The sequence below is a fragment of the Miniopterus schreibersii genome (genome assembly GCF_964146895.1).
Source record: "Miniopterus schreibersii genome assembly, chromosome: 16".
NCBI lineage: Eukaryota > Metazoa > Chordata > Mammalia > Chiroptera > Miniopteridae > Miniopterus > Miniopterus schreibersii.
In genome coordinates this window covers 4,115,452-4,142,952 of record NC_138116.1, presented here as the reverse complement: position 1 = coordinate 4,142,952, position 27,501 = coordinate 4,115,452, and the positions used below count along the sequence as shown (strand labels likewise).

The 27,501-nt window shown below is 54.4% G+C and overlaps 3 protein-coding genes across 9 annotated transcripts; all 3 read right to left on the bottom strand.

The window, feature by feature from the left end:
- Positions 1 to 1,752: 1,752 nt before the first annotated feature.
- CD300C (CD300c molecule) lies at positions 1,753 to 18,536 on the bottom strand. 6 transcript variants are annotated; one of them, XM_081115575.1, is made up of 5 exons: positions 18,352 to 18,528; positions 6,509 to 6,607; positions 5,903 to 6,244; positions 3,334 to 3,445; positions 1,753 to 2,244 (listed from the first exon to the last, which is right to left on the bottom strand). In XM_081115575.1, exons 1-5 carry the CDS (start codon positions 18,389 to 18,391, stop codon positions 2,100 to 2,102), a joined length of 738 nt encoding a protein of 245 aa, XP_080971701.1. In that variant the 5' UTR covers positions 18,392 to 18,528; the 3' UTR covers positions 1,753 to 2,099. The 6 variants fall into 6 exon arrangements, with proteins under 6 accessions (XP_080971701.1, XP_080971703.1, XP_080971705.1 ...); XM_081115577.1 differs by having other exon boundaries at positions 1,946 to 2,244; positions 6,509 to 6,718; positions 18,352 to 18,536; XM_081115579.1 differs by having other exon boundaries at positions 2,041 to 2,244; positions 5,996 to 6,244; positions 18,352 to 18,517.
- Positions 11,757 to 15,950, bottom strand: CD300H (CD300H molecule; the record flags this gene model as incomplete). The annotated part of the gene is given in 4 exon segments (XM_081161171.1): positions 11,757 to 11,889; positions 15,420 to 15,426; positions 15,429 to 15,687; positions 15,846 to 15,950. Coding segments are annotated over 4 exon segments (504 nt in total).
- Positions 18,537 to 21,503: 2,967 nt separating the features above from the next.
- On the bottom strand, positions 21,504 to 27,147 carry LOC308546525 (CMRF35-like molecule 5). 2 transcript variants are annotated; one of them, XM_081115580.1, is made up of 4 exons: positions 26,969 to 27,118; positions 25,137 to 25,469; positions 23,679 to 23,793; positions 21,504 to 22,317 (listed from the first exon to the last, which is right to left on the bottom strand). In XM_081115580.1, the coding sequence occupies exons 1-4, from the start codon at positions 27,111 to 27,113 to the stop codon at positions 22,170 to 22,172; spliced, it is 741 nt and encodes a 246-aa protein (XP_080971706.1). In that variant the 5' UTR covers positions 27,114 to 27,118; the 3' UTR covers positions 21,504 to 22,169. The 2 variants fall into 2 exon arrangements, with proteins under 2 accessions (XP_080971706.1, XP_080971707.1); XM_081115581.1 differs by having other exon boundaries at positions 21,506 to 22,317; positions 23,679 to 23,742; positions 26,969 to 27,147.
- Positions 27,148 to 27,501: the final 354 nt, after the last annotated feature.

Here is a 27,501-nt window from a genome sequence, read left to right as displayed (position 1 = left end):
CCATAGGGAGCAATGGGGCCGCACTTTAAAATGATCACTTGAAATCCAGTGTGCCGTGAGGACACAGCAAACTGCGTCTGTTACCTTCTGTTCCGGCGTGACCACACAGCGAGGCTGTGCCCACATTCAGCCCAGGCCTGCAAATAGCGCCGGCACATCTGAGGCCGCGCCCTGCAGGAGGTGGCAGCAGCAGGGCCTGTCGGGGGCCTGGGGCCGGGAGGAAGAGGGCAAGAGAGGCTCGTGGAGGTGCTGGTATCGGGCAGCCGTGGCTTTACCCAAACCAGTCACGGAAGCTGCAGCTCCTGCTGGCTGCGGTCGCCCAGGACCCAGGACGCACCTGGTGGAAGCCACCGAGCGGCCAGCAGAACCAGTCCTGTGCGCCCGGGGCTCATCCCCTGAACTTGCCCAGAAGTGTGCGAGCCGACCAGTGATCTCGTAGAGAGGGGGGTTCTCTGCTAGCGCATGGGGGCAAGAGAAAGCTGTCGTGAGAACTAAAAGAGAAAACACTTGGCAGTCCTGAGAACAGAACCCTGGGGCAGTGGTTGGCACCCTATGTTATTCTTCGTGCCCTGGGCAAAACTTCAGACACTATATGAGGAATAGACAAAACCAGCTGGGCATGGTTCAACAGTTGAGCATCGACCTAGGATCCAGGAGATAGGGGTTCGATTCCGGGTCAGGGCACAGGCCCGGGTTGCGGGCTCGGCAGCCGATCAATGACTCTCTCATCATTGATATTTCTCTCTCTCCCTCTCCCCCTCCTTTCCTCTCTCTGAAATCAATAAAGATATGTTAAAAAAAAAAAAAAAGGGCAGAGGAACCAAACATTTTTCCAAAGAAGACATACAGATAGCCAGCAGGTCCCTGGAAAGGTGCTCAGCATCACTGATCAGCAGGGAAATGCGAACCAAAACCACAAGGAGACACCACCTCACACTCATTAGAATGGCTGTCACCAAAACAAACACACACACACAAAAACCCAACAACAAAAACCCCCAACAAGATACAACAAGCGTTGGAGAGAATGTGGAGAAAAGGGAACCCTTGTGCACTGTTGGTGGGGAGCAAAGTGGTGCAATCATGATGAAAAACAAACAGTAGAGAGGTTCCCCAAAAACGCGAAAAAGAGAAGTGTCATCCGATCCAGCCGTCCTGCTCCTAGGAGCAGCCGAGGTCCAGAAAGACACTGAGCGCCCAGCAACAGACGGGGCGACAGAGAAGACGGGGCGCGTACCCGGAGCGGAACGTGACTGGGCCCTAAGCAGGGAGGGGGCCTCGCCGGCAGTGCACCGCCGAGGAGTCTTGAGGGCGCTGAGTGAGAGAAGTCAGGCTGAGAAAGGAAAACAGCGTATGACGCCACTTCTCTGTGGAATCTAAAAAAGATGAACTCAAACGGGGTGGAGCTGCGGTTACGGTGGCGGGTAGGAGAAATGGAGAGATGCTAGTCAAAGGGCGCAACTTTCCACTTATAAATTCTGGGGACCTAATGGATAGCCTGTGAGTATAGCTGCTAATACTATATTATATACTAGAAACTTGCAAGAGAATAGATCTTAAATGTTTTCACCACACACGCAAAAAATGGCATTTTTGTGACGTGATGGAGATACTAGCTATCGCTACAGTGCTGATCATTTTGCACTTAAAATAAATAAGCGTATCGAATAGAAACATTGTGCCCTTAAAAATTACACAGTGCTGTATGCCAATTATATCTACATAAAGCTGGAAAAAATAAAAATAAAATAAAGTAACAACTTTACTGTTAAAAATATATGCATGTACTCTGGAAATACGTATGAACATATATGGCAAAAGCCACGAAGAAAACGAGATGGTGCGTGTGCAATTCAGAGCCGGTTCCCTCCGAGGGGAAGCTTCGGGCCGCAGACGTGCTAATGACGTTTATTACTTTAAGCTGCTAGGTGGGTACCCCCGGCTTAATGAATAGGCATTTATTAGGTATATCTGTGTGTGTGTGTCTGATACATTGCAAGAAAAGCTTTCTAATGAGTTCACAGACTATTCTGACGGACTCATGGCCAGTGACACAGGGTTTATTAGTCAGGGGTCATTCCCACGCCCCCGAGGGCGGGTCATCGGCGGGAGCAGGTGTTAGGGGTTCTCTGTGGGGCGGAGCCCTGAGGCCTGTTCACCCACAGGACAGCACCGAGCATGCTCAGGAGCAGGGGCAGCTTCAGGAAGACCAGGGCCAGGAAGTGGACACTGCCGAGCAGGGACCTGCGGGGGACACAGTGACACACAGTAAGCCACATCTTCAGGGGAAGGCCCTGGGCCCTCCACTTTCCCCTTGTCACTCAGCCCGGGTCCTGAGGCCACAACCGTGGGTGGGGCAGCCCCACTTGAAGGACCACTTCCCTGCCTCTCTGGGTAACAACTGCCCTTAAGAATTGGAACGGGGGACACAGAGAAGGGCTGCCACTAGGATAAGGTGAGGCACAGGGACTGAGGTGGGCCCCAGGCCAGGAGAAGGGTTTGCCCTAAGCCCGCCACAGTTGCAGGTCACCCCAGCAGAGATACTGGAATCAATAATGTGGCTATTGGTTGGGTATCTGCTCTCCTGCAGCCTGCACAAACCAGAAGGGTAGAGGCTGTTCTAGTTTCTTCACAGCGGGTAACTGGTGCCTGGCCAGGGTCTCCAACATGTTAGTACTTACAGTTAGTTAGTGGCCACTGATGGCGAGAAGGAATGGCCCCACCCAGCTCCCACCTCCCTCAGAGGCCCGGGCTCTTCAACAGGATGACGCTGTGGCCAGGGCTTGGGGGAGGCCACCAACCCCAGGGCTTCTGCTGCTTGCCCCGGCCTAGGCTGGGTCCTGAGGGCTCCTTTGCAGACTTTGCCCCCCCTCTTCCCTCTGCCTGGAGTCCTATTTCTGCAGGCACTGAGTGCCTGGCTCCCCAAACCCTGCATGTCTCCATCACATGGCCTCTAACCAGGGAGGCCTCCCTGATAATCATGCGTTAAATAGCAAACCTACTCCCTCCCTCCACAAAGCCCTCCCCAGCACCTGTCCCCTCCCAGAATTCGCCATGAACTGGCATATTTACTGGCATATTCGTTCATTGTTGAATCCACCCCTTAGAACACAACTTCTCTGAGAGCAGGATGCTGTCTGGGTGGTTTATGCAGCACCCCAAAGCTGAGAAGGGTGCCTGGCACCTAGTAGGAGCCTCATAATTAGGTGTGAGCTCGATGAATAAAAGAGCGGCCAGGAGAGGAACTATAACCCCCCTCCCCTAAACCGCCCCCTGCCCCGCCATCTAGGGGAGATCCACCAGGCGTCAAATCCTGGGATGCGGGCCCCTTACCGAGGGTGTTGGCTGGGATCGGGGGTCTCCCTCCTGGTCATATTGGGCCTGGTGGTCACTGGCAGGACAGAGGGAGAGCTCTGGGTGCTTGTGAAGACCTTCAGGGTGGGGCCTAAGGAAGAAGCACAAGTCAGGCCCTGTGTCCCCTCCCTGGGTCTCCCACTCTGTCAGCTGTGTGGCTCTGACTCAAAGTCAAGGCCACTCAGGCCACCTGGACAGATGTGCTGTGGCCACAGCCAGGCCAGACCTGCCCCTGGGCCCCTCCCCGGGCCCCTCTGCAGGAACTCTGTGGCCTGGTGGGCACGTTCGGATGCTCAGCAGAGGGTCAGAGGGTCTGTGGGCAGAGCGCTGGGCGCCAGGTCACAGCCCGGCCACAGCCACACTGTCTTGTTCGTTTGCCCTGCAGGGACTGGGTGACCTTTACTCTGTAGCAATTAACTAGTGACGGGTAGCCAGGGGCTGACAGGTCGAGTGGGACTCACAGGAAACAGACATGCAGCAGAGTCTGCCTTGAATGACGGGACCCCACAGTCCCTTAGGGCGTGCCATGGTCTGAAGGTTTGTGTCCCCAAAATTCTTTTGTTGGAAGCCTGATGTCCAGTGGGACGGTATTAGGAGGTGATCAGGTCATGAGGGTGGAGCCCTGGTCAATGGGATTAGTGCCCTGATAGGAGAGGCCACTCCAGCATGGGAGGATGCCACAGAGGCCTGCAGCCCCGAGGTGGCCCTCAGCCACGTGCTGGCCTCCTGACCTCGGGCTTCCAGCCTCAGGAGCCGTGAGCAAGAGCTTCTGCTGCTCAGAAGCTACCAGTCAGCCCGTGGTGCTTTGTTATAGCGGTGAATGTGCACTCAGTCCCCAAACTGTCAGCCAGGCCCATGGCCCCGGGCAGCCACTGGACAGTCCTGCCTGGGGAAGGAAATTAGCAGAAAGATCTAGAAAGACACACACCAGGGGGACCCCTCAGGATGTGGCCTGTCCTCAAGGCACGTGGACAACCCCTTCCCTCACAGCCAGAGGTTTCCGTGGATTTTCGGTTCCTCACTCTTTTGCTTTTTAATCCTCACTTGGGGAATTTTTTCCATTGCTTTTCAGAGGGAGTGAATGGGAGAGAGAGAGAGAGAGAGAGACATCGATGTGAGAGAGACACAGGGGTTGGTTGCGTCCCACTCGAGTGCTGCCTGGGGCAGGGGCCGAGCCTGCAACCGAGGTCTGTGCCCTTGGCTGGAATCAAACCTGGGACCCTTCAGTCCCTGGGCCGACGCTCTCACCACTGAGCCAAACTAGCCAGGGCTCCGTTCCTCTCTCAAATAGGAGCACACAAAGGGCATGTGAGGAAACCTCTCATGTGAGGGTGAGAAACTAGACCTACAAGGAGGAAGTAAGGGGAGCCAGAGGCAACCTCAGAGCAAGAGCACAGGGGGAAACCTATGAGCTTAGACAGGTGCTCTGCTAGAGAAGAATTGTTTGGAGGACATGGAAGAAAGTTTGGGGCCCTAACACCTGAGAGCCCACTTGGTCACCTTGCCCCCCCTTTGTCCGAGGGAGGTATTTTCAGGGGTTTCTCAGGGTTCCCTCCTGTGGGTACAAGGCATCTGAGAAAGAGGGGGAGGGAGAGGGTCAGCCTGAAGGGACAGGGTGGTTCCCAAAACATCACAGGAGCTCCACACAGGGACCTAGGGCTCCTACTGGGCCCCTCTCATGGCTGCTGAATGCTGCAGACCCCCAGGACCATGGCTGTGAGGCTGGTTCCTCAGGAACCATCCAGGCTTGAGACAGTGACAGAGGGTCTGGAACAGACTGTGCCTTTGCTTGTGTGTGTGAGTGTGTGTGTGTGTGTGAGTGTGTGTGAGTGTGTGTGAGTGTGTGTGAGTGTGTGTGTGAGTGTGTGTGAGTGTGTGTGAGTGTGTGTATGTGAGTGTGTGTGAGTGTGTGTGAGTGTGTGTGAGTGTGTGTGAGTGTGTGTGTGTGTTGTGTGTGTGTGAGTGTGTGTATGTGAGTGTGTGTGAGTGTGTGTATGTGAGTGTGTGTTGTGAGTGTGTGTGAGTGTGTGTGAGTGTGTGTTGTGTGTGTGTGTGTATGTGAGTGTGTGTGAGTGTGTGTGTATGTGAGTGTGTGTGTATGTGAGTGTGTGTGAGTGTGTGTGTGAGTGTGTGTATGTGAGTGTGTGTGAGTGTGTGTGAGTGTGTGTGTTGTGTGTGTGAGTGTGTGTGTGAGTGTGTGTGAGTGTGTGTGTTGTGTGTGTGAGTGTGTGTGTGAGTGTGTGTGAGTGTGTGTGCGTGTGTGAGCGTGTGTGTGTGAGTGTGTGTGAGTGTGTGTGACTGTGTGTGACTGTGTGTGAGTGTGTGTGTGTGTGTGAGTGTGTGTGAGTGTGTGTGCGTGTGTGTGTGCGTGTGTGTGAGTGTGTGTGTGCATGCCCAGACAACACAACACACACACACTGTGTCCTAATCACTGAGCCCCACCTCACGCAGCTCTTCATTCCACGTCTGTCCTGACCGACCAGTGGGGTGACCAGGTACAGATCAGGCAGCCTGGAGCTGGGACAAGGGGAGGGTGCGTGCGGCTCACCTGGGATCACAGACACCAGAACCTTGAAGGTGGGGTCCCAACCTATTTCTCGCCATGTTCTATCGATCCCACACCAGTATGTGCCTTCATCACCCTTTTCGAGGTTCTCCAAGGTCACGGTGAAGGTGAGGTTTGCTGGATCGTCCCTGATGGACACACGGCCGCTCCTCGCTTCTCTCTCTGACTTTGTGGTCTCCACAATCTTCTTCAGCAGTGTCGGACATAGGCCTTTGCACCAGTATTTCTTATGTTCGGTGAACTCCGCCTCGTACTGACACTGCACGCTCAGGGATCCCCCGACGGTGCCCGTCACGCGGCTGGGGCAGCTCAGCGACAGACAGCCTGGAAGACCACATCCCTGCTTCTGACGGTTAATCACAGGCCCTCCCTCACCAGTGTTGCCCCGGCTGGCACTGCGGAGAGACTCGCCTGCTCTGTGCACTGGGCCCTGTGGCTGCAGCTGAGGCTGTGCTGGCTGCTACCGAAGCTCCTCTGCCTCCCTCCCTGCGCCTCCTTCCTCCTCTGGGCTGCGCCTCACCCTCCACCGCCCCGCTCCTTCCTTTCCCCACTCAGGGCCCAGCTCCCCGCCCAGCCTGCGCCACTCACCTGGGACCTGGAGAAAGAGCAGAGCTGACGGCAGCCACGGGGCCCCTCCCCTTGGAGCCATCTCTCCGGCGGAGACCCCACCGCCAGCGGCACCAGGCCCTGTGTGTAGACAACGTCAAGCGTCCTCACGGAGGGTTGGACCTCCATAGTCCTGCTTTGCTGGGCCTCTCTGCTTCCTTGCCCAGCCCAGTTTTGAGTCCAATGCTGGAGCTGGTCAGGGTGCAGGAAGTTCAGGGTTAGAAGCTGCTCAGGCTACTGCAGGCCCCTGGATCCCGGTGCCCTTGGCTTCTCTCAATGCCAGCGACTGGACAGGATGCTGCCCCCTTCTCAGAGCTCCTCTCACGGCCACACCCATCTCCGCACAGCACAGCTAAACTGGGACATTTCCTCTGAGATATGTCACTTCCTTGTCGTCAAGAGAGACAGTCCTGCCCTGGTCTGTGTGGTTCAGTGGTTAGAGCGTTGGCCTGAGCACAGAACGGTCGCAGGTTCAATTCCCAGTCAAGGGCACGTACCTGGGTTTCGGGGTTGTTCCCTGCTCCTGGTCAGGGGCATGCGGGAGGCAACCAGTCGCTGTGTCTCTCTCACATCCATGTTCCTCTCTCTCCTCCCCTCCCACCCTTCAACTCTCGCTGAAAAGCAATGAGAAAAAATATATATCCTCAGGTGAGAATTAACAACAACAAAGGTTGATAGTTCTGGGATGAAAACCAGGCCTCTCCACCTTCTCTGGCCTTGGTGGTGACCTCAGAGGCACTATGACCACAGACCTGTAGCTCCAGGCACCCACGGGCCGCTCTGATCCCGTGGGGCCCCCAGCTCTTCCTCCCACACAGGTTGGCACTGCGACCTCAGATGCCTTCAACACTCCCTTCCTGGTCCTGGGGTCACATCCAAGGCTGCGCCCCCCTGTGCGTTTCCCTGTTCTGCGACACTGGTGTGGAGCAGCCGTCACCAGCCCTCTGAGCGTTCACCCTACGCTTTCTTCCGAAAGCCAACCCCTGCGAGATTCAGGACGGAGGCCTGAGAATGGTCAAGGAGAGCGAGGAGGTGTGAAGAGGCCGGATGGAAAGCTGGGGACCCCGTGAAGCTGACACTGAGCCCTTCCTCTCCATCCAGTGGCACAGAGAGGGCTGTCTGCCCAAAGGCTCTGGCTGCTGGTGTCCCTTAGGGGTTCACAGCGATAACCAGGGGCCTCTTCAGGGTACAGAGATGGGCATGGTCCTTCCTAGGAGGTGGCGGCGCAGGTCTGTCCTGACTCAGACAGGCTTGTTCTCATGACATGGTGGCGTGAGGGCCAATTTACCCTGGAAACCGTAGGGAGGCGGGGCCCATTTTAACATTTATGTTGGTTTCCCAACCTTGTCATGCACAACCCAGGCCTATCCACTTGCCCTGAACACTCCCTCCTCAGATCTGTTCCTCTTCTATACTCTCACAATCAAAGGCAATAACCCCAGAGTTGTTGCAACCCAAATCCTGCCACATGGGATTCTCACTCCCCGTCAGTCCTTACTCTCCTGACTGGCTCTATCCCCTCCCCTGGACTCAGCCTTCAGGGCCTCAATCTACTCCAGTCTGAACTGCCCACTGGGCTGCAGACCCCTGCTTGTACCTTGAGCTCTGGCCCCTGGCCTCCTGAATGTCTGAGTCCACAGCTGTTTGGTTCCAGAGGGGACAAGGTGGTCCCCACTCAGACAGCCCCGGCTGATGGGCAGAATGGGGCTGGGGGAGTGGACTCAGCCAACGGGAGACAATGGGTTTAGTTCTAGTGCTTGCGGGGCCGGGGTCAGGATACTGGAATCGGCGGGGAGGGACCCAGCAGCTGAGACGTAATCCTGTTGGGGAAGAAATTTCTAAATCCATGACGACAACCGCAGTCAAGCTCTGCAAATGGCTACAGCGCCTTCTGTTGGTGACTTTAAGAACTGTCCCAAGCATGCCGGGTTGTTACCTTCGTTCTTGCCCATGAGGCTAATAGAAATGCTTCTGTCTTTGAGTGTTAGGCTAAGTCACTGACCCCTCCAGCTCCCTCCAGACAGTGGCTAGACCTCGAGAAGAGGCCCCAGCACTTTGGAAAAAAGATCTTTGGTCTCGAGCGAGATAGATTTGAGCTCAGGTTTGGACTTCTTTGCAAAAGTAAAAATCACAGAAACAGAAATAAGGCAATCCTCTAAAGCTGTATCACCCAAGGAGGGGGCCTAGGAATGCTCGATGCAGAGACCCGGGGGCACTGGGGCATGCAAGAGGGGAGACCCATGCTTTCCACGGCCTGGCTGAGTGGAAAGCTTTGAGTGCTACCATCTAGCTAGGACTCCTCGGGCTTTGCTTCCTGATCCTGCAGCGGGGGCAATGCTGAACATGGGTACAGAACTGAGAAGGCACAGACAGGACTGTGGGCTCCCCCTTCTGCCTGCCCCCCTGCTCCGGCTCTCCGCGGTAAGGGTCTGGGCCAGAGCTCCCTCCCCAGCAGGCCTTCTGACTGACATGGGGCTTGGGCACGGGAGAAGGGTCCCAACAAGGTGAACTGCACATCTAATAAGTCCATCTCTGCGGACTTACCCTGTGGCCACATCCTAGATCTGTGTGTGCATAATCCTGAGAGATGTTCCTAAGGGCTGACAGAACCCTCCCATTGGCCCAAAAGCCTATGAAGAGGAAGCTACAATGGCAGAAAAGTCCTGAAACTGTGCTGCTCCCATCGAGACAGTGAGCTGTAAGCAAAGCCGTGTTTTGAGTGAATGGACGGGATCAGTGGCCCCACTCTGGGATCTAAGGGTGCAGGAGTGCTGAGCTCCCTCATATCCCTGCTAATTAGTGTCTCTTCATTATTACTACAAATTACTACTAATTATTACTGCACTATTAGTCTCCATTAGTCACGTGGGGTTTTTTAATTTTATATTTTATGATGCTTTAGCTTCTTGGGGCACGGTGAGCCCAGGGAGGGACTGCCCCTCCCAAGTTAGCTGATTCCCCAAGGCAGTAAAAGACTTGCCTGCAAGCCTGCCTTTGATATCCCAAACCCTGCTCCCACTTGACTATTCTTATCTGGCTCCTGCAGCCTCGGACCTCATCCCCCTGCCCAAAATCACCCCAGGGCACCGCATCTAATAACTAGGGACAACTCCTACGGCCCAGAGCCCGCCAAAATTATGCACACTATTCAGGCGGAAACCTGCTCGGTTTGTTTACCTTGTTTCACCCTTTCCTTCCCCCAAAAAACACAAGAAAGGCTCCGCCCTCTGTTCCTCTCTCTCCCTCTGCCTCCTGCCTCCTGGGGCTTCTGGGGCTTCCTCGTGTGGCCCCGTGTGGAGGGACTGATGAGTGTCAGCTTCTTTCATGACAGCCATTCCCATGTTTGAAAACACCTACTTAATTCACTGATCCGATTCCTCACCAACTCACGGTGTCCTGTCCTGTCACAGCGGACCACCTTAAACGTGACCGATTGCCAGCCCAATCGCAACTGTTGTTCCTGAGGTGCTGCCTTTATGAGAACAGCCTCCGGTGCTGGGTGCGCTGCTCTAGGTGGCAAATGCATTCTTTTCGAAAGGTTAACGTGATGGCTTCTTGGGCAGCTAAATAGCCATCTCAGATGGTGGGTAAAGAAAAATTGAATTTATTTAAGGAAAGGGAATGGGGGATGGGATATCCAAAGGGAAGGCTACACAGCACCGAGCCAAGAGGATATTGGGTCGATGATGGCAGCCCCCAGGAGCCGGGGTCTCATCCTTATATGTAATCACTGGCAGGAAGCTCTGGTCAGTGGGTCTTGGGGCTGGGTGGGTCGGTGGGCTAGGAATGCAGGTGCAATGTGGATGGCACGTGGAGGTGTGATCAGGTGTTTTAGGACAGTTTTAATTCCTTATATGGCCTGATCCTGGGTGCCCATCAAGTCTTCCTGGTCTTTGCTCTCTTGTGGCTGGAAGCTCACAAATGGCAGTTAAGGATTATATTGCCCTGTGGTCCTAACACTTTTCGATCCCCATAGAGAAAGAAGGTCAGAAGTAGTTCAGTTGACTCAGGAAGAGAACAGGACACATTCAGAGTCAGCCCCGGATTATGGGGATTCTTCTTTCTGTCCCCGCAGTGGGAGGGGCACTGGCTCACTCTGCTGATGGCTGCAGGGGCCGGAGGAGCAAGTTCTCCAGATGCGCCGATAAGACACATCTGCACAAGAGGTAAAGAGAAACCCTGCAGAATTTCAGGCGTCTCCCTCAGGCTCAGCGTTTAGGAGTCCAGGGTCTGGAATGAGTTCTTTTGTCTTGAGTCTCAAACCTCTAAGAAAAAGCCCTCTGCTCAGTGGGCCTCTGTGAATTTGGGGGCCGGCATGTCCCATGCTCGAGTGCTGCTCAGACTCACTGGGCGACCCAAAAAGCTGCCAGGTTCACGTGGGGTCCAGAGCATGAGAGACCTCTCCAGCAGATCCAGGCTGGGGTAGAAGTGGCCTTGTCATGTGGGCCATGTGTCCTGGTTGTTTCTGGGGAAGACAAGGATGCTGTGCAGCATCTCTGGCAGCCCCAGTAGGAGGAACGTACTTCCGAGCCCTAGGGCCCCAGAGCAGGAACATAGCATGCGCCACAGAGAACTACCCGCCCTTTAACATGCCTCCTAACTCTCTGCCATGCTGAAGTCCAGCCGAAAGTCCCCACCACCTTACACTGTGGTGAATGTGACGTTACCCAGCCATGACGGTGGCTCCAGCCACACAGTCACGGCCTGTCCGGTGCTGCGTCCTCAGCTGTCACACTTATGGCCTTGGGGGGAGCGCCCTTTAATCCGCTGATGGGGGGGAAAGTCCAGTTTTTCATGAACGAGCGAGCTTGAAGCAGTAGGATGTTTGTGTGCAAGATTCAGAAACAGCAGTGCCCTGATCAGAGCTCTGAAGAAAAGCAAAGAAATGATTGGCCCCCAAAAAGTGAAGGGAGCAGTTGACCCCGGGAGCAGGAGGAGGGACCTGAGATCAGGGAGGAGTATGTGGGGGCTTTAAACGTCTCAGCGATGTCTGACTTCTTAGGCTGAATGGTGGGTGCACAGATGTTTATTTTTAGTCCTTCCACACTGTCCATGTACATTCTATGCACACTTTTGTGTAGGTGATGGTTTTCATTAAAAGATTTTTTAAAGCCTCTGGCAATAAGTTGGAAAGGGATGTAAGGTTCGGGGTCGAGGTTCTGTCTTCTCTAGTCTGAGTGGCTGTGTCTCTGGACGGGACATCGATGGGCAAGGACAGCGGCGGGTTGTCTTAGCCAGACCGTGTTTCCTCACAAATCGCCCGCGGAGGCCTGTGCACCCAGAGGACAGCACTGAGCATGCTCAGAAAGAGTGGCACCTTCAGGAATATGAGGATCAGGAAGTGGACACTGCCAAGTAGGGACCTGTGAGAGGGACACAGTGACCCGAAATGAGTTTGTCCTCAACAAGAGGCTCAGGTCTCACCTCTCCCCGACCTTCCTCTGAGCTCAGGTCCATGTGGCCTCAAAACTCAATGTCAGCGTTGAACCCGGGTGGTGCCAGGTCCAGGCAGCCCCACGCTGAGGACCACAGACTCCTGTCCTTCATTTAGCTCAAGGATGGACTTCGAGCGTCAGGACACAGCAGATGTGTGAGGACGTGGGGTGAGAAACGAAGCGGAGACGGATGCGGGATCCCAGCAGGCCCTGGCTCCCAGGAACGCCCTCAGCCATCAACACCCTCAGGAGCCCACTCTTGCTGGGACCGACTTTAAGGATGAATGTTCCCTTATAACCATCCACACTCCAATGGAAGTCGTGGCTGTTCCTTAAACACAGTCATGGGAGCAGACATCCTGCTTAAACCACCCAACAACCTCTACCCCAAGGAGTGACCTCTCCAAGCGCAGCTCTTGGTGCCACCCCCCCCCCCGGGTTCCAATACACTGCCCATTCCAGCTCCTCACAAACGTAGCAAACCCTGTTGGTACCCTGCCCCGTATCCTCTCTCTGCCCACTTGGGCTTCAGGTAGCTGTGGACAGTCTTGGACCCGCCCATGGTTTCTCACCTCAAGGCCCTGCCCCTCTCTGCCTGAGGATTCTCTCTAGCTGTCGGAGTGCCCACAGCTTGCTGGGCAGAGCAGGCCAGAGTGCCAGAGAATCCAGGCCCCAGGAGTGACCTTCTGCCTGGAACAGTCCTTCTCCAGATCCTTGCTTGGTTGACTCTTCCACTTCCTTTAGGTCTCTGCTTAAATGTCACTAGTTGAGAGGCCTTCACTCATCACTCTACAAAAATAGCCAACCTGCCATCTTCCGCCACCACGAGGACAGGTGTGTGTGGACCACCACCCTCGCTTTCTCACAGCTCGGTGGGACAGTGCTGAGGAATGTCCTATACAGCCTCTCCAGGGTGCTCAGGCAGTTGAACCCACTCGCTACAGTGGGCACTCTTTCACCAATGGACACTTCATGGGCCTTCCCTGCCTCCCACTCCCTCACTGCACTTCCTGGGGTCACCTCTTTGTGAACTAACTACACCAAAATGTTGTCTCAGGATCTGATTGTGAGGAAACCCAAATGAAGACAGTTTCTTTACTTGTTTCATTGAGCATCTCAATAGCCTTCATCATGCTCCATCACCTTCCCTCCAACACACGCCCTATCACCCTGCCCTTTAATACCGACCTGCTTAATTTTCCTCCATAGTAATTATCATCAATGACATTTTCTCTATCATCTATCTGTCTGTCTGTCTGTCTGTCTGCCTGCCTACCTACCTACCTATCTACTTATCCATTGTCTAAATCTACCCATTTGAAAGAAACTTCCTCGAGAGCACAGCCTTGCCTGTTCACTGTCATAGCCCCAGCATTTGCATCAGTTCCTGGCACATAAGAAGTAAATTAAATATTTGTTGAGTGAGTGACTCACTGAGGAAACCTGTGGCTAGGGGCCCTGCCGCAGAGAAGAAGCCGTGCAGATGGTAGAAGACACTGGGACACATGCACCTTACCCCGGGTCTTGGTTGGGAGATCCAGGTGTCCTTGCAGAGCTCTCGCTGCTGGAGGCTGCGGTGGAGGTTAAGGGTGAGGAACAGGGCCCAGGGCCCTGCCCGTGGCCCTCCCACCTAGGTACCTCTCACCTGAATGGTCCTAACTCCACAAAGCAGAGGGGACTCAGGGGAAGGGCTGACAGATCTGAGACTATCATCTCCCCATAGTCAGGCCTAGGCCTGACCATGGTAGAGGAGTATCCCCACCCAACCCCACCCCAGTATACTCTAGGTGGACACTATAAACCAGGACAAGAGATACATCACCTCCTGCCGTTAAGGTGTTCCTTATCTCACTGAAAACAGGAGTGCTTGAAGGTCAGAGCAGGAATTAGACTTCAGGTTCCACCCTCTAGCCAGTGCACCCACATATCACCCCCCCACACACACACACACTCCTGGCAGAAGACTATAGAGGTTGATTCAGGGAAGTGTGAAAGCAGGGACACCTCACATAGCTGATGGCTGGAAAATGCTACCAGCCTCGAAGAGGTGGAATCTGTACTCTGGAAAGTGGGACCTTCAGCCTCCTCAGCCCACCCAGCTCCTCTGACATTGGAGGCCTCCTCTGTGCTCCCTCAGGCAGAGGACCGGAGAATCCCCACAGGGTCAGCGGCCAGCTCAGGGGAAGAACGTCCGGACTCAGACACTCTGGGACCCAGAGGAAAAGAGCTGAATCTCTGTGTAGCCACCTAAAGGTGAGGCTCCTTCTCTAGCGCCCACAAGCCCCTCCTTCACCACTGAGCTCACAGCCAGTTTCTCAGGGCTGCACCCTTAAGTGCACATAGACTCAGCCTTCGGAGGAAAGCTTCCAACGCAAAAGAGAGAAACCAGCACAAAGGGGAAGAAACCTCTGAGGAAGCTGAGACAATGCAGGTGGCAGAGAAAACACACAACCTTAGACGGATAAGGGAAGATCCAGGCTTATGAGAGAGAGAGAGAGAGAGAGAGAGAGAGAGAGAGAGAGAGAGAGGGAGAGAGAGGGAGAGAGAGGGAGAGAGAGAGAGGGAGAGAGGGAGAGAAAGAGAGAGAGAGAGAGGGAGAGAGGGAGAGAGAGAGAGAGGGAGGGAGGGAGAGAGAGAGAGGGAGAGAGGGAGAGAGAGAGAGGGGGAGAGAGAGAGAGAGAGAGAGAGAGAGAGAGAGAGAGAGAGAGAAAGGCTTATTAAAAGATCAAGAAACAATTTGAACAGAAAAATATATTAGAGGTGCCCCATCTTATCTCTTCCGCCTTGTCAGGCCCAGGGTTTTACTGGGTCCTCTCCTGACTCGTCAGCAGTGTCAGGGGAAAGGAGCAGAAGCAGGGGGAGGCTGGGGAGTCAGAGAGGATGCCAGCCAGCCAGAGGCCAGACAAAGGGTTGAGAGCTCCCTCTTGGGCCTTCCCCATGCCCACAAACAAACCCTGTTGACCCAGAGCCCAGTGGCCAGGGCCTCCAGAAAATGGGTTTTCCCCGGGGCCAACACATGGATCAGAGGCTAAGGAAAGGCCCAAAAGGTGGGTGCTAGGGAGGCCAAGGGAAGAGCTGGGGCTGGTCCTGGCTTTCTGGAACAGGGATCACCAGTCAGAGGGATGGGGTTGGCAGTCTGGGCCATCCCTGATCTTAGACCATCTCAAGGTTCCTCTCCTGACCCTGGGTGACCCCTGGGCCCTGGGCTTGTTGAGAGGTCTCAATCCCGAGAGCTCAAGCCAAGGGAAAGTGCGAAGGGGGTCCCTTTGGAGTAGATCCCCACCCCATACATACACATGCAACCCTGTGAAGGCCTGAAGGTAGCATGGATCTGATGACACAGGGCCCTCCCACAACGCACTTGGTCCTGAGTCTCCTGAGTTGAAATTTCCAGGGCTGCTCTGCAGAGATTAGCTCAGATTCCTTCCTCTCTGGTACCAAAGGAAGGAGGGTCTTACCTGGGGAGACAAGCACTTGAACCTGGAAAAAGGGTTCAGGCAAGAAGCCAGAAAGCCCGTCTTCCTGCAGTGGCGTGGAAATCCCACACCTGTATTTCCCTGCATCGTTTGCAGTGACGTTCTCCAGCGTCACTGTGAAGGTGAGGTTTCCAGGATGGCCCGTGATGGACACTCGGCCTCTCCTCACCTCTCCCATGGAGGCGCTGGGCTCCACAGTCTCGAAGAAAAGCAGCAGGCACGGTTGTAGGCACCAATATTTGTTATATGTCTTATAAACCTCCTTGTACTCTCACTGCAGGCTCGGGGATCCGCCCGCCGTGCCTGTCACTGTACTGGCCGCTCAGAGACAAGGAGCCTGGAAGACACACGCAGTCCTGAAGGGCCTGGGCCAGAGGGGCCTTAGGTGTCAGGTCTTCTGGAAGTCACCCTCAGGCCAGAGGGAGGGGTCAGGAACCGGCGAGGGACAGGCTTGCTGACGCGAGGGGATCTAGGGGGACACCTGTTGTGGGCGTCTGAGACTCCAGAGGCCATGCCAGCCTGGGTGTATTCAGCCAACTCTCAACGTGAGGGGGGGAGGAAGACTTCGGAGGCCCCAGGCAAGCTGGGTTCCCAGAAGGGTCAGTCCTGAGAGAAGACATCTGTCCCCATCCGTTACTAAGAGCTGAATAAAGCCACTAAGCATGATATGAATAAAGGGATGGATGGACGGATGGACTAGAAAACAGAAAACGAGAGCGGGAAGCAGGAAAAGTTAGCTAAAGGCCAGTGCCAGGAACTAAGAAGAAGCCTTCAGCTTCTGGCTCTGCGGCTGTCCGCAGCCCTCACCTGCGGACCGCAGGCCGTAACCCCTGCTTGCACAGGAGGGGAGAGCTCCAGCTATAAAGAGGCCGTTTAAGAAGAGGCTCTTGTTTACCTTGATTCGAGGACGTTCATACTTCGATTTGCCCCCCCCCCGGGACGGAACCCTGCAGCGACACTTGCCGCCGCTTAATATCTTTCGGGACTCCTCGCTCCACACTGACGACCCACCAGCCGTTCCTTCCCTCCCCTACTCCTCTGCAGCCCCCACCAGCCTTGTCACGCCCTGGGCCTCATCTTCAGGTCCTCTGCCACCTGTAAGACGTTGGCATTGCCCTTTCTTCTCCAGGCTCCCTGGAGGCTCCTGTTCCAAATGATTAGGACCCAGTCCCCCTAAATCTCTGCTTCCTGCTTGGAGAGTCACACTAGCCCTAGACACCTGAGGAGTCCTCTTACTCCAAGGAACAGCTGTTGTAGGCTCTTCTCTGGACAGGAAGGGGGTAAATCCAGGGCAAAAGGCTATTGGGAGCGGCTTTGGCGAAATACCAAACTTCCGAAAAAGAATTGTGCATATAATGTATCTGCCTATCGCCCATCTGCCTGTCTGCCTGTCCGTTTGGTCACCAGCCACACATCCATCCATACTTCCCTCCTTCCTCTCTCCCCCCTCCCTCCCTTCCTCCCTCCCTCCAGGTATCCAGGCAATATACTGTCACCCACAGATTGTGAGACTTTTGCTACATTTCATTCTAAAATGAAATGAAAATCCAAAATGTTTGCTCCTTTATTTTAATTATCTTGCATTTTCTCGCTTTATTTCCCAGCAAGCAAGTTCAAGTGGCCCACTGACCTATGTATTCTGCCTCAAAACGCTGCCGACCCTCCCACCAATATTCCCTGAAGCAGTGGTTCTCAACCAGGGGCGATCTTCCCCATGTTGAAAGACATTCTTGGCTGTCACACTGTGTGTGGGGGCGGGTGCTACTGGCATCTAGTGGGTAGAGGCCAGGGACTCTGCTAAATAAACATCCTACAGTGCACAGGACAGCGCCCCCACACAGAATAATCCAGTCTCGGTGCCAGCAGTGCTGAGGTCGAGGAACCTTGCTCACGAAAACAGAATGCCCCAACCCGAGGACTTCCAAGCCCAGGTTTCGGGCTTGCGGGGCACCAGCTGCAGGGGCTCGGAGCCCTCAGTGCATTTGCTGCTGTTCTGAGCTCTGCCTCGGGGGGCGCTGTTCTCCGCGTTTCTGAAGCGGATGTGGTGCTTTCGGGGTGCACTCTGACTTAGTCTACCCTTCCATTTGTTTAAGTCTCACCCTTGAGGCTGTTTCTTCGGGTCTGGATGGAAAAGCACTGTGAGGGGCACTCTGAGTCACACCCAGAGCCACCTCCTCTGATATTCCTCCAGGCTGACCCAGAGCCAGGCTTCTAGCCCCCCGCCACCACCACCAGAATAAGCTCCCTGCTCACCAGGGCCTCAAACCATCACCATCACATCACCTATGGGAACTCTCAAACCAGGACTGGCCACCCTGGGGAGCCCAGCGTGCAGAACCCCGCGGAACAGCCCGGACCCCCGAGGATGGGCCAATGCCTCAGACGCATAAACGGCTCTTCACGAGGAGGCTTAGTGGTCATTGACTAATTGACATCGTATTATAAAAAGCTCAATGACCTTGGAAGTAAAAGCATTTCCGTTTGGATCTTGGCGGTCTTTCATGAACTGGTCTAGAGTAAGTTATCCGCACCTCTCTGAGGCTCAGTCTCTTGTCTTAATAAGGATTGCGGTAGGATTAGACCAAGGGGGGACCAGGGAACACAGCGATTAGCCCGGTAGTGCTAGTCCCCTGGCCCCCTCCCCCCGCTCTCTGGAGCATCCCTGATCTCAGTAACGACGGTATTGTGATAAGATGGCTGGATTTACGCCGGCCTTCGTATGTGCTCGCGGTGTGGGACGCATTTCCATTTAAGTCTCACCCTACCCCAGTGAGGGACAGGGTACGCCAGGGTTTTACGCACATGCCCCATCCCCTTTCTCTTAGGCTTTGCTTCTTCCCCTTCCCGCCGCCACCCTTTTCTCACCCGGACCTGCCAGAGCAGATTTCCTGCGTCTGGGCTCAGCCCCGCTCACCTGGGACACAGAGAAGCAGCAGAGCCGACGGCAGCCACATGGCCCCGTCTCCCCGGGCGACCTCCCCGGCTGCAGGGGCCTGGGGCTGGAGGCTCCTCACCGAGGGCCTGCTTACCTCTTCCCCTCCCCTGCTTTTCTCAGCCCGCCTCTGCTTCTTGCTCCAGCTTCTGCTTTTTTCTGTTCTCAGAGCTGATCAGAAAATGTGGGAAGCTGAGGGTCTGCGGCATCACGTGGTCAGCGAAACACAGTACTGAGAATCTGAATTTGCAGTTCCTGTTTCTCTCCCCTCACAAGGGTGCCCCTCCCGTTCCTCAGCCACAGCCAGCAGGACCACTGCCCTTCTCTAAATCATAGCCGAGCCCAGCTGTCTGGGTCCATCTCCACCCACATTTTCCAAGCAAGCTCTGCCCTTTATGAAGAGCTAATGTCCTGTGGCCGACGTGAGCACGTGGCCGACATGAGCATCCCCTACTGTACGGGCATGACTGGGCCTCGTCTGGACGAGACCAGCTGCTTACAGGCCCAGTGCAAATGGGAATGCCCTTGTTCCAGAATATTACAAATTTCAATTGGCAACAAGGAGCATTACACCAAGCACAAAGTCCTTCTGCAGGGCCCAGTATGCACGGGGCTGTGTCCCCAGGACGCCAACCCTGTCTCTGGGCCCACATGGGGGGGCTTTGCTTTTCTGAACCTCAGATCTTGTCTGCCCTCATCAGACCCCAGAACCTTAAGTGGTTTTGTCTTGTGCTCCTGACCAGTCTCATTGCTCTGGCATCGAGGAGAACTTGACAAACCACCCTCAAGCTGCACCTTTAGCCCATGTGGTTGAATGAGAAGCGAAGAGTCTCAGGGGTAGAAATATTTCAGTCTATTGAGAAGTAACTCAGAGACCTGGTTAGAAATGTCCGCATCCCATGTAGCAGCCATGGAGGACTCAGAGGCGGGCCCCGATGTGAAGTGCCTTACCCAAGAGCCCAGGTTCACGAACGCAGGAGGCGCTGCAATTCGGGGATCCTGCCGCCTAACAGCTTCTGTTAGTTGGGCGCCTCAGTAAGTAAATTTCTCACTTGTTCATTTTTTGCTGCATGAGGAGGCTTCCTATTTGCTGTGGTTCTGTGTGTGTGCGCGTGCGTGTGTGCACGTGTGCACGCGTGCATGTGCACACTTGCCCCTCCCATTAGGGGCCATTTCCTGTGCAATGTACTGAGTGATGCCAGGTTGCGGGCAGAGCTGGGGAGAAGGGCCTTTGCTAGAAGCAGAGGATTTTTCAGTCCACTAGCTGCTATTTACTTATGCTGGACATTCCCCTCATTTAAACCTTAGGGTTTCAGAACACAAAAAGCTGCCAAAATTCATATCCATATTCTATGGGGTTTTTTACTGATTTTGAGAGAGAAAGGAAGGGGGGCAGAGAGAAACATTGACATGAGAGTGAAACATCGCTTGGCTACCTCTTGCATATGCCCCAACCACGGATCAAACCCACAACCCAGGCATGTGCCCTGACCAGGAATTGAACCGGCCTTTTGGTGCACGGGACGACACCTGCCAGGGCCAAACAGTGAAGTTTAAATTCACACAATATAAAAATATCTGGCCCGGCCAGGCGTGGCTCAGCTGCTGAGCATTGACTTAGGATCCTGGAGATCGCGGTTCGATTCTGGGCCAGGGCACATGCCCGGGTTGAGGGCTCCATCCCGTTGGGGGCGTGCAGGGGGCAGCGGGTCAATGACTCTCTCATCATTGGTGTTTCTCTTTCTCTCTCCCTCTCCCTTCCTCTCTTTGAATCAATAAAGATGTTATATATATATATATGGAGAGGCAGACATAGGACAGGACACAGACAAAGGACACTCCACAAATGTGCTGGCTGTTCCCTAAGAAGATAATACTAAACCAAAAGTAAAAATGATTGAATTTAACTTAAAATGGTCCTGAAATAAAGAAATCCGTCAGTCTGTAGTTGAAAGCCACACAGTGTCCTGGTGGGAAGCAAGTGGGGGTTCGGGGTATGGCCCCAATAACCCAGAGCTGGAATATTCTGAAGTTACAGAACTTCCAGGGTAAAGAGAGAATCCACTGGGCTCACATCAGAAAAGACACCAAGTCAGAAGGACCAAGTGGCATCTATGAAGGGAAGAGGCTGGTCTCAGGCGTCACCACAGCACCGCATCCCAGGAGACATGGAGGAAAATCTACATGTTCCCAGAAAAGAGGCTATTCAGGGAATTTTCTACCCAGGATTGTTGTTTTTGGCAACGGACACTCTTGTGCACGCAAGAACTTACGACGTACAGCACCCACGAGCCCTTGGAAAATAGAGAAACAACATCAGGATGACATTTTGCCAACAAAGAAATAAATCAAGTAATAAAAAAAGAAGAAGCTATGGTGAACAGGGAACATATTTTAAAATAGTAAAAAGACTAAACTACCATGGGAAATATTTACAGACAGGAATATAAACATCACCCATGCAGAAGGGACTCTACTAACAATGTAGCACTGGGAAGAGCGGGGGCAAAGGGTAAGGTGGCCAAGTCCTCATGGTGCAAGGCACAGAGTCAATCGGTGGCTTAAATGTGCTGTTGAAAAGTAAGATGTTCATCAGGAGGCTCAGGGCCCAAGCAAAGTGCAGGGGGTGCCTGAGTGAGGGCAGCCTGGCATGAGCGTCAGGGCCCCAGCGGGGTGAGCAGGGTCCCGTATGGACGAGGCCTCCCCCACCATGTCCTACACTGTCCCTCCTGGCCCGGGCTCATGCTGTTTCTCCTCCCCTGGTTGGCTGTCCCTTTGCTCCAGTGGCCTTCCCTTTTGGTCTGGAAGCTGCCAGAAATTCAAGTCCAGGGAGGGACTGGGGGGGAAGAATCGTTTTGTCTTTCTGAAGCAGCTCCCTGGTGCCCTCCTCCCTCCTCCACAATTAACAAGCAGGAAAGGCTTCCATCCTGATGGGAGCAATCCCAGTCCCGGCTCTTACAAGGCTAAGGAGCCACCTCCAGGCTCATCCCTCCCCAGCCTGCCCTGGTTCACAGCTGCTAGGTCCAGCTCCAGCGTTCCAGCTCCAGAGCCTGACTGATGGATCACGCCACAGGCCCCCCGATACCTGTTTATCTCCCTGCGACGCCAAAACCAGAGTGGCAGCCACACTGAACACTCTCAAAAGAAGTAAGAACATTTATGTATATTAACAGGAAGGGTTATGGAGACAATGAGAGGATGTGACGCCAATTTCAACATCAGATGTGCATGTCTAAGAGGCGAGGGATGGAGCTGGCACAAGAGCTTCCTTCTGGACAAGTGACAAAAATGCAGCAGGGCCAGGATTCCAGAGCCTCCCGCTCACTTGTGCATTCAGGGCTCCACCCATGGTTGGCACGTCATCAACGCATGGGTCACTTTTTCTATTCATGGGTCAAGAATTGTGAAACCCAGTATTGGCGGGAGCCCTGACCCCCATGGGATGCAGAAATCAATCCATGACTGTGGCAGGTGGCTCACAGGCTTGAGTCAGAAATGACCCCCAAGGACAGGGCCCCAGGAGAAAGCCTTTTCTTCTGCACTTCTATTTGTATTTCCTGCTGCATTGTGGCCTCAGGACAAAGGAAGGACGGGGTTGTGCGGAGAAGGGAGACAGCAGAGCGAGTCCAGGAGGCCCGGGTCTCACAGTTGTGGTTCCAAGGATTAGGGTCCCGTTTCCTAAGGTCATGCTGCCCCTAGAACCAGTCCCTGCTTACCACGGTCATTTCATAATAAAAATGTCGTTTTCTTCCATTTGAGGTTCTTTCTTTCAGATAAGACATCAGTGAACATGGGCATGGCTACTTGTTCTCAGACTGGGGCTGGCTGTGCTCCTGCCCAGAGCTCCTCTGAGGCCTGTTCACCCACAGGACGGCACCGAGCATGCTCAGGAGCAGGGGCACCTCCAGGAAGACCAGGAGCAGGAAGTGGACGCTGCTGAGCTCGGACCTGTGGGAGGGACACGGTGACAGAAGTGAGCAGTCTCCCAGGACCCCTCTTCCCAGCTCTCCCTGTGCCCAGGCTGTGGGTTCCAATGACCTATGTGAGGACAAGCCAGGGAGTCCAGGCTGACAATGGCCTCCACCCACCCCCAAGCTCTCTTTCCTCATTTCTACCCTTGCTCGCTCTACTGGGAGGGAAAGGACCGGGGTCCTTATAAAAGAAGAGATTAGGGACACAGACACTCAAAGGGGAAACCAGGGGAAGACACGGAGAAGGCAGCCGCCTACAAGCCCAGGACAGAGGCCTCAAAAGAAACTAACGGATTCAGATTCTGGCCTTCGGACTTGTCCAGAAATAAACGTCTGTCGTTTTAGCCAGTGGTACATTGTTAAGGCAGCCTGAGCTAATACAAGGATTTTCTCTATTCACAGAAACTGTAAAACAAACGCATCAATCAATTAGTTAACTCTATATGGTACATTAATTATCTCTCGATTGTAAGTGCCTGGAAGGGAGACAGCTTGATTGTTTTGGTCACCCTGGTATCCCCCTGTGTTCCCTAAATCAGTGATAGACATGAGGGGTGCTCAATAGTTATTTCTTGAATAAATGACTGAGTCATCCATAGTACTGAGCAAAGACCCTAGTTGGTACTTACATCTGGCTTTGATTTTTGAATTTAAAACTCCTTGCTATTACTTATTAAAAGCAGTTAGGCCCTGACTGGTGTGGCTCAGTTGGTTGCCATGCACCAAAAGGTTGCCAGTTCAATTCCTGGTCAGGGCATATACCTTGGTTGTGAGCTTGATTCCTGGTGGGGGACATGCAGGAGGCAGTCGATCAACGTCACTCCCTCTCATCGATGTTTCTCTCTCTCTCTCCCCCCACCCCTTCCTCTCTCTTTAAAATCAATAAAAACATATCTAAATAAATAGATAAATAAATAAAAGCAGTTCAGTAAAAAGAAGCTCTTAAAACAGAAGGCAAGGGGAGAGGGGACAAAGGGGTCCCTGGGGTAGAAAGACTGAGGATGGGAACCTGCATATCTGCCTGTTCCTCCTCAAGAGGTGGTCGTCGGCAGGGTCAAAGCATGAACAGAATAACAGGCAGAGCTGCCAAGTGCTCTATAGGTATCACTGTTGTTGCCATAACAATAACTATGAAAACAGGACTTCCCCAGGCCCCTCATGTTCTCCTGGAATTTAGACCATGACCCCAGAGCCCACACACCCTGGCCATGTCCTCTGCCCTAACTGCCTGCTTGTCTATCTCCCACACTCTGAGTTTCGAGGGGAATGCTCCATGTCTGTGTGAGAAAGTTTGGGACAAGTGGGCCACAGGGAACAGCAGCATCGAAGCTGACTTACCTGGTGTCAGAGTCGTGGCTGGTCACAGCTGGGGACTCTGTAGCGCTTTCCAAGGTGACTGGCACTGTGAACATGGTGGTGGTGAAGGTGGTGATGGCCAACGCTGTCCTTGTTGCTTGGCATACAGAACAGGTTATATTCCACTCTGCCTGCTAACCTCCCCGCAGCCTGCACATGGCTCTGAGCCTGGGAGGAGTGTGGGCTGCCCTGGCCTGAGGAGCCTGGGGCAGAGCCATGGGAAGGGGCCTATGGCGGCACCACTCCTATCTCCTTGGCCTCTAGGAGCCTCCAGGAGCCTCAGAGGCAGGTGAGTCTGGGCAGATGTCCAGGGAGGACACCAAGCAGGCCCTGGAAGGGTGAGGGGGCCCAGCATTGCCTCAGGTCAAGGGCAGCAGGGGGTTCAGCTAAACCTTAAATACTCCCGCTGTTTATGACAGGGCCTCTGCCAACGCCTCCCCCGTCTTATTTATCCAGCAAGGACAAGAGCAGAATGGGGACATGCCAGGTAACTAATATACCCAAGATCTATGACTTCTAAGGTCAGGACCAGCCCTGAACAAAATCCTGATGTTCAGGAAGAGCCTTAACTTTGGACAAGCTATTCCGTTTCTATGCTCAGGAGAGACTGGGATAGTTCCTTCCCAGGAGCATCGTTACGATTCCATGAGACAAGGAACGTGCTGCCCTGTGCAGCTATAACGGGCCTCCCAGGTTCCAGGCGTGCCGGGGACTCTCTTGAGTCCCCCGCCCCCCCGCCATAGGTGCCCTGTGAGCTGGTGCTGGCTGCCTGAGGGTCACAGAAGCAGAGCCCAGCAGATAAATTTGCCCAAACCAAGATACTCCCAGGAGTGTCTCTATTCTAGAAGGTCTTAGGAAGAGAACGTCTCTGAGCCCAGATGCATAAATGGCTCATGGTGGGATCTCCTGCACCCGAATGCAGCTCTGGCAGTGGAAGCCTTTCCAGACCTCGGGCGTTAACCACAGCACCTGGCTCTGCTGGGCCTCTTTCCCCTGAGATCGGATATGGGGCAAGGGGTGGGAACAGCTGCTGTGAGCCCCGGCCCCAAACTCCCTGAAGAGCAGGGACACCTGGGCACCAGAGGTCCCAGGAAAGCATTGGCAGGCATTGGGGTCTCTGGGTCCCATGGAAGAGGGACCCAGGGGCTGAAACTGGGGCCATCACTGTCATCTCTGTGGGCAATAGACTCAGGCACTGAGCTGTGAGAGAAAATAAATGTGCCCAGAAAGGCTCGATCCCATCCTGGAGGAGGTCCTGGGAGCATCTGAGAGAAGCCCTGCCCCTCCCAACCCCAGTGAGCAGTCGGGGTTCCATGAGACCTCGGGACTCAACCACCCTCTGTGACAGTTCACTGAGTGAGTTCAGTCACTGGAGAGGGACCTCAGGCACCAGGACAGAGCAGGCCCTGAAGAGACAGCCACACATGCACATACTCTTACCTGTGTCAATGGTGACTCTAACTTGGACCCCAGGGTCAGATCCGACTCTCTCAATCCCACACCAGTAGATGCCTGTGTCCTCTTGCCTGAGCTCCGTCATGGTCACGGTGATCATGCGGTTTCTCTGATTGTCCCTGATGGACACACGGTCCTTCTTCACCTCCTGCTCTGATCCATTGGTTTTAACAAGTGTCCTGCATCTCTTCCAATCAGCCCCCTGACACCACCACTTCACATGGGTCTCCCACCCTGTGACATAGTGACACTGCACGGTCAGTGAGCCCTGCTCCAGACCTCTCACTTCTCCTGGACCCATGATGACATCTGATGAGCCTGGAAAACACAAATCCATGTACCTGTCACTCCCCCCCCGTGCCCCTCCCTCGAGACCAGGGCTGAAGCCTCCTGCACTGTGAGCAGCTCCAAGAAGTCCAGGGGCCTGATGAGTGGAACAGAGTCAAGGAAGGAATACGCCTTCCGCGACACAGACATTTGGTCCCTCAAGTTCCACTGGATCAGAGCCACCTCGAAGATCACCTAAGAGCACAACTGCAGATCTCGAAGAAACCAACGTTGACTCTGAGCAATAATTATTTCCTATAATTCCCTCCCTCCCTGTCCCTGTGGCCCACAGATCTTTGTATCTCCAGCAATGTCCTTTTGCACCACCTCTGTGTGAAAGTGGCCTCATGGGGAGGAGATAGCAGAGGCCTCACTTCAGCAGGAGTCGGGTTGCCCCCGACCCGCGGTGGCCTGGGGGGGGGGCAGCTGCAGCCCCCGCCTCCCGGCCGTGCAGCGGCTGCTCCTCGTGGCCGCGGCGGTTCCACAGGAGGCCGCCCGACTGGAGGCCTTTGGAACTGACCGAAGCAGTGCCGCCAGCTAGGAATCCGCATCCCGCGGGGCCCATCCTCTCCAGTGAGTCCTCATAAATTCCACTCCCAGACCTCCTAGTACAAGTGATCTTGTGCGATAAAAGCACTTAGGCTACGACTTCTTGTGTCTTGTAAGGTTTTTCTTAAACCTAATGGAAATGATTCCAGCAAGAGTTAAAAAAATGAGAAAAGCGACAAGCCTTAGCTCCTCTCTTCAAACCAGCCTCCTACACAGGACAACACCAGCCTGCGCGGCATTTTCCATGGAATCTTTTTCCCATCCTCCTGAGCATCAAGCACCAGCTGTCCGCAAGGACTTGACATTCAGCCCAGAATTAGACACCTGGTCTCCCCCCCGGGACACCACTCCGCACATCCCCGTTACTGCACTGACCACGCTGGACAACGGTCTGCCCCTCGGCTCATCCGGAGCAGAAACTCAGGCAGGGAGATGCGTGGGCTGGAGCGACAGTCCAGACAGCCTGCCGACCCTGGCTTCGCTCCCTGTCCCCTCCCTGTGCTAAGCACTTCACCAAAGGCTTCTCAGCTCCAGCTACAAGTCCACACCAGCTGCCAAGGCTTTGAGGCAACCCAGACCCCTGAGCCCCCCTTGACTGAGTGCGTCTGAGCTGGAGCCTGAGAGTCTCTGCTCCTGAAAAGTCCCCAAGAAGGATTAGCTCATGGGTTTGTCCCTCTGTCTACGCAGCACAGCCAGGCTGAGAAACACTGTCCTACAAGGGGGGGACTTCAGTTTGCTGTGGTTTTTTGGTTGTTTCCCAGCACCTAACAGAGAGCCTGTGAGACAGGAGCACCTTGATTTCCATTTAATGAAAAGGTGTCTGGGTGATGAATGGGCCCTGCCATTTGCCCTGACGTGTCCCCACCCTCATGACAGACCCCCCCCCCTCGGTGTACACCCCAGCCTGTCATTGCACTTCCTAAAACCCCAGCCCCACTCACCTGAGGCCAGGGAAAGGAGCAGCTGTGAGAGCAGCCACATGGTCCTGCCTGCCCAGGTCCTCTCCCAGGTGACATCAAATGCCAGTGCCCTCCAGGGACTTGAACAGAGCCCAGACTCAAACTGCCTTTGATGTGTCTGTATCATTGTGTTTGGTCTCTCTCATCTATTTCCCTTATTTTTTTGGTCTTCAGTTACTTCCTCATTTCATTAAGTAGGAGTCAGACAGTGTCGTCATTTACAAGTGTACAGCTGACATGCTTAGGGTGACATGGGGAAAGCTAAACGCCCAGGCCTGGCAGGGTTGCACTTGCAAGTGTGCGTTGGAGGAGCTGAGAAGGGGGCTGCCAGCAAAGTGGGCAGGACTTGCAGTGGGGCCCACAGAGGAGAGCTCAGAGCTCGGGTCCCAGGGAGCGAGGGACTCGGGCTAGATCTGTGCTTTGGGAAGGAAGCAGTGCTCAGGGCTCACACCCAGCCTGAAAGGAGGTACAGCCCCCCCCGCAGCCCCCCCAGCAGCCCCCCCCCCCCCCCGGAA

Excerpts from the sequence above, each read along its gene's own strand:
- LOC308546525 (XM_081115580.1), bottom strand. The coding sequence starts at position 27,113 with ATGATACAGACACATCAAAGGCAGTTTGAGTCTGGGCTCTGTTCAAGT. Across the intron at positions 25,470-26,968 it reads GCTCCTTTCCCTGGCCTCAG|GCTCATCAGATGTCATCATG; the intron begins GTGAGTGGGGCT and ends TGTGTTTTCCAG. Across the intron at positions 23,794-25,136 it reads TAGAGTCACCATTGACACAG|CAACAAGGACAGCGTTGGCC; the intron begins GTAAGAGTATGT and ends CTGTATGCCAAG.
- CD300C (XM_081115574.1), bottom strand. The coding sequence starts at position 6,655 with ATGGAGGTCCAACCCTCCGTGAGGACGCTTGACGTTGTCTACACACAG. Across the intron at positions 3,446-5,902 it reads TCTGGTGTCTGTGATCCCAG|GCCCCACCCTGAAGGTCTTC; the intron begins GTGAGCCGCACG and ends CTTCTTCCTTAG. Across the intron at positions 2,245-3,333 it reads GATCCCAGCCAACACCCTCG|GTCCCTGCTCGGCAGTGTCC; the intron begins GTAAGGGGCCCG and ends TGTCCCCCGCAG.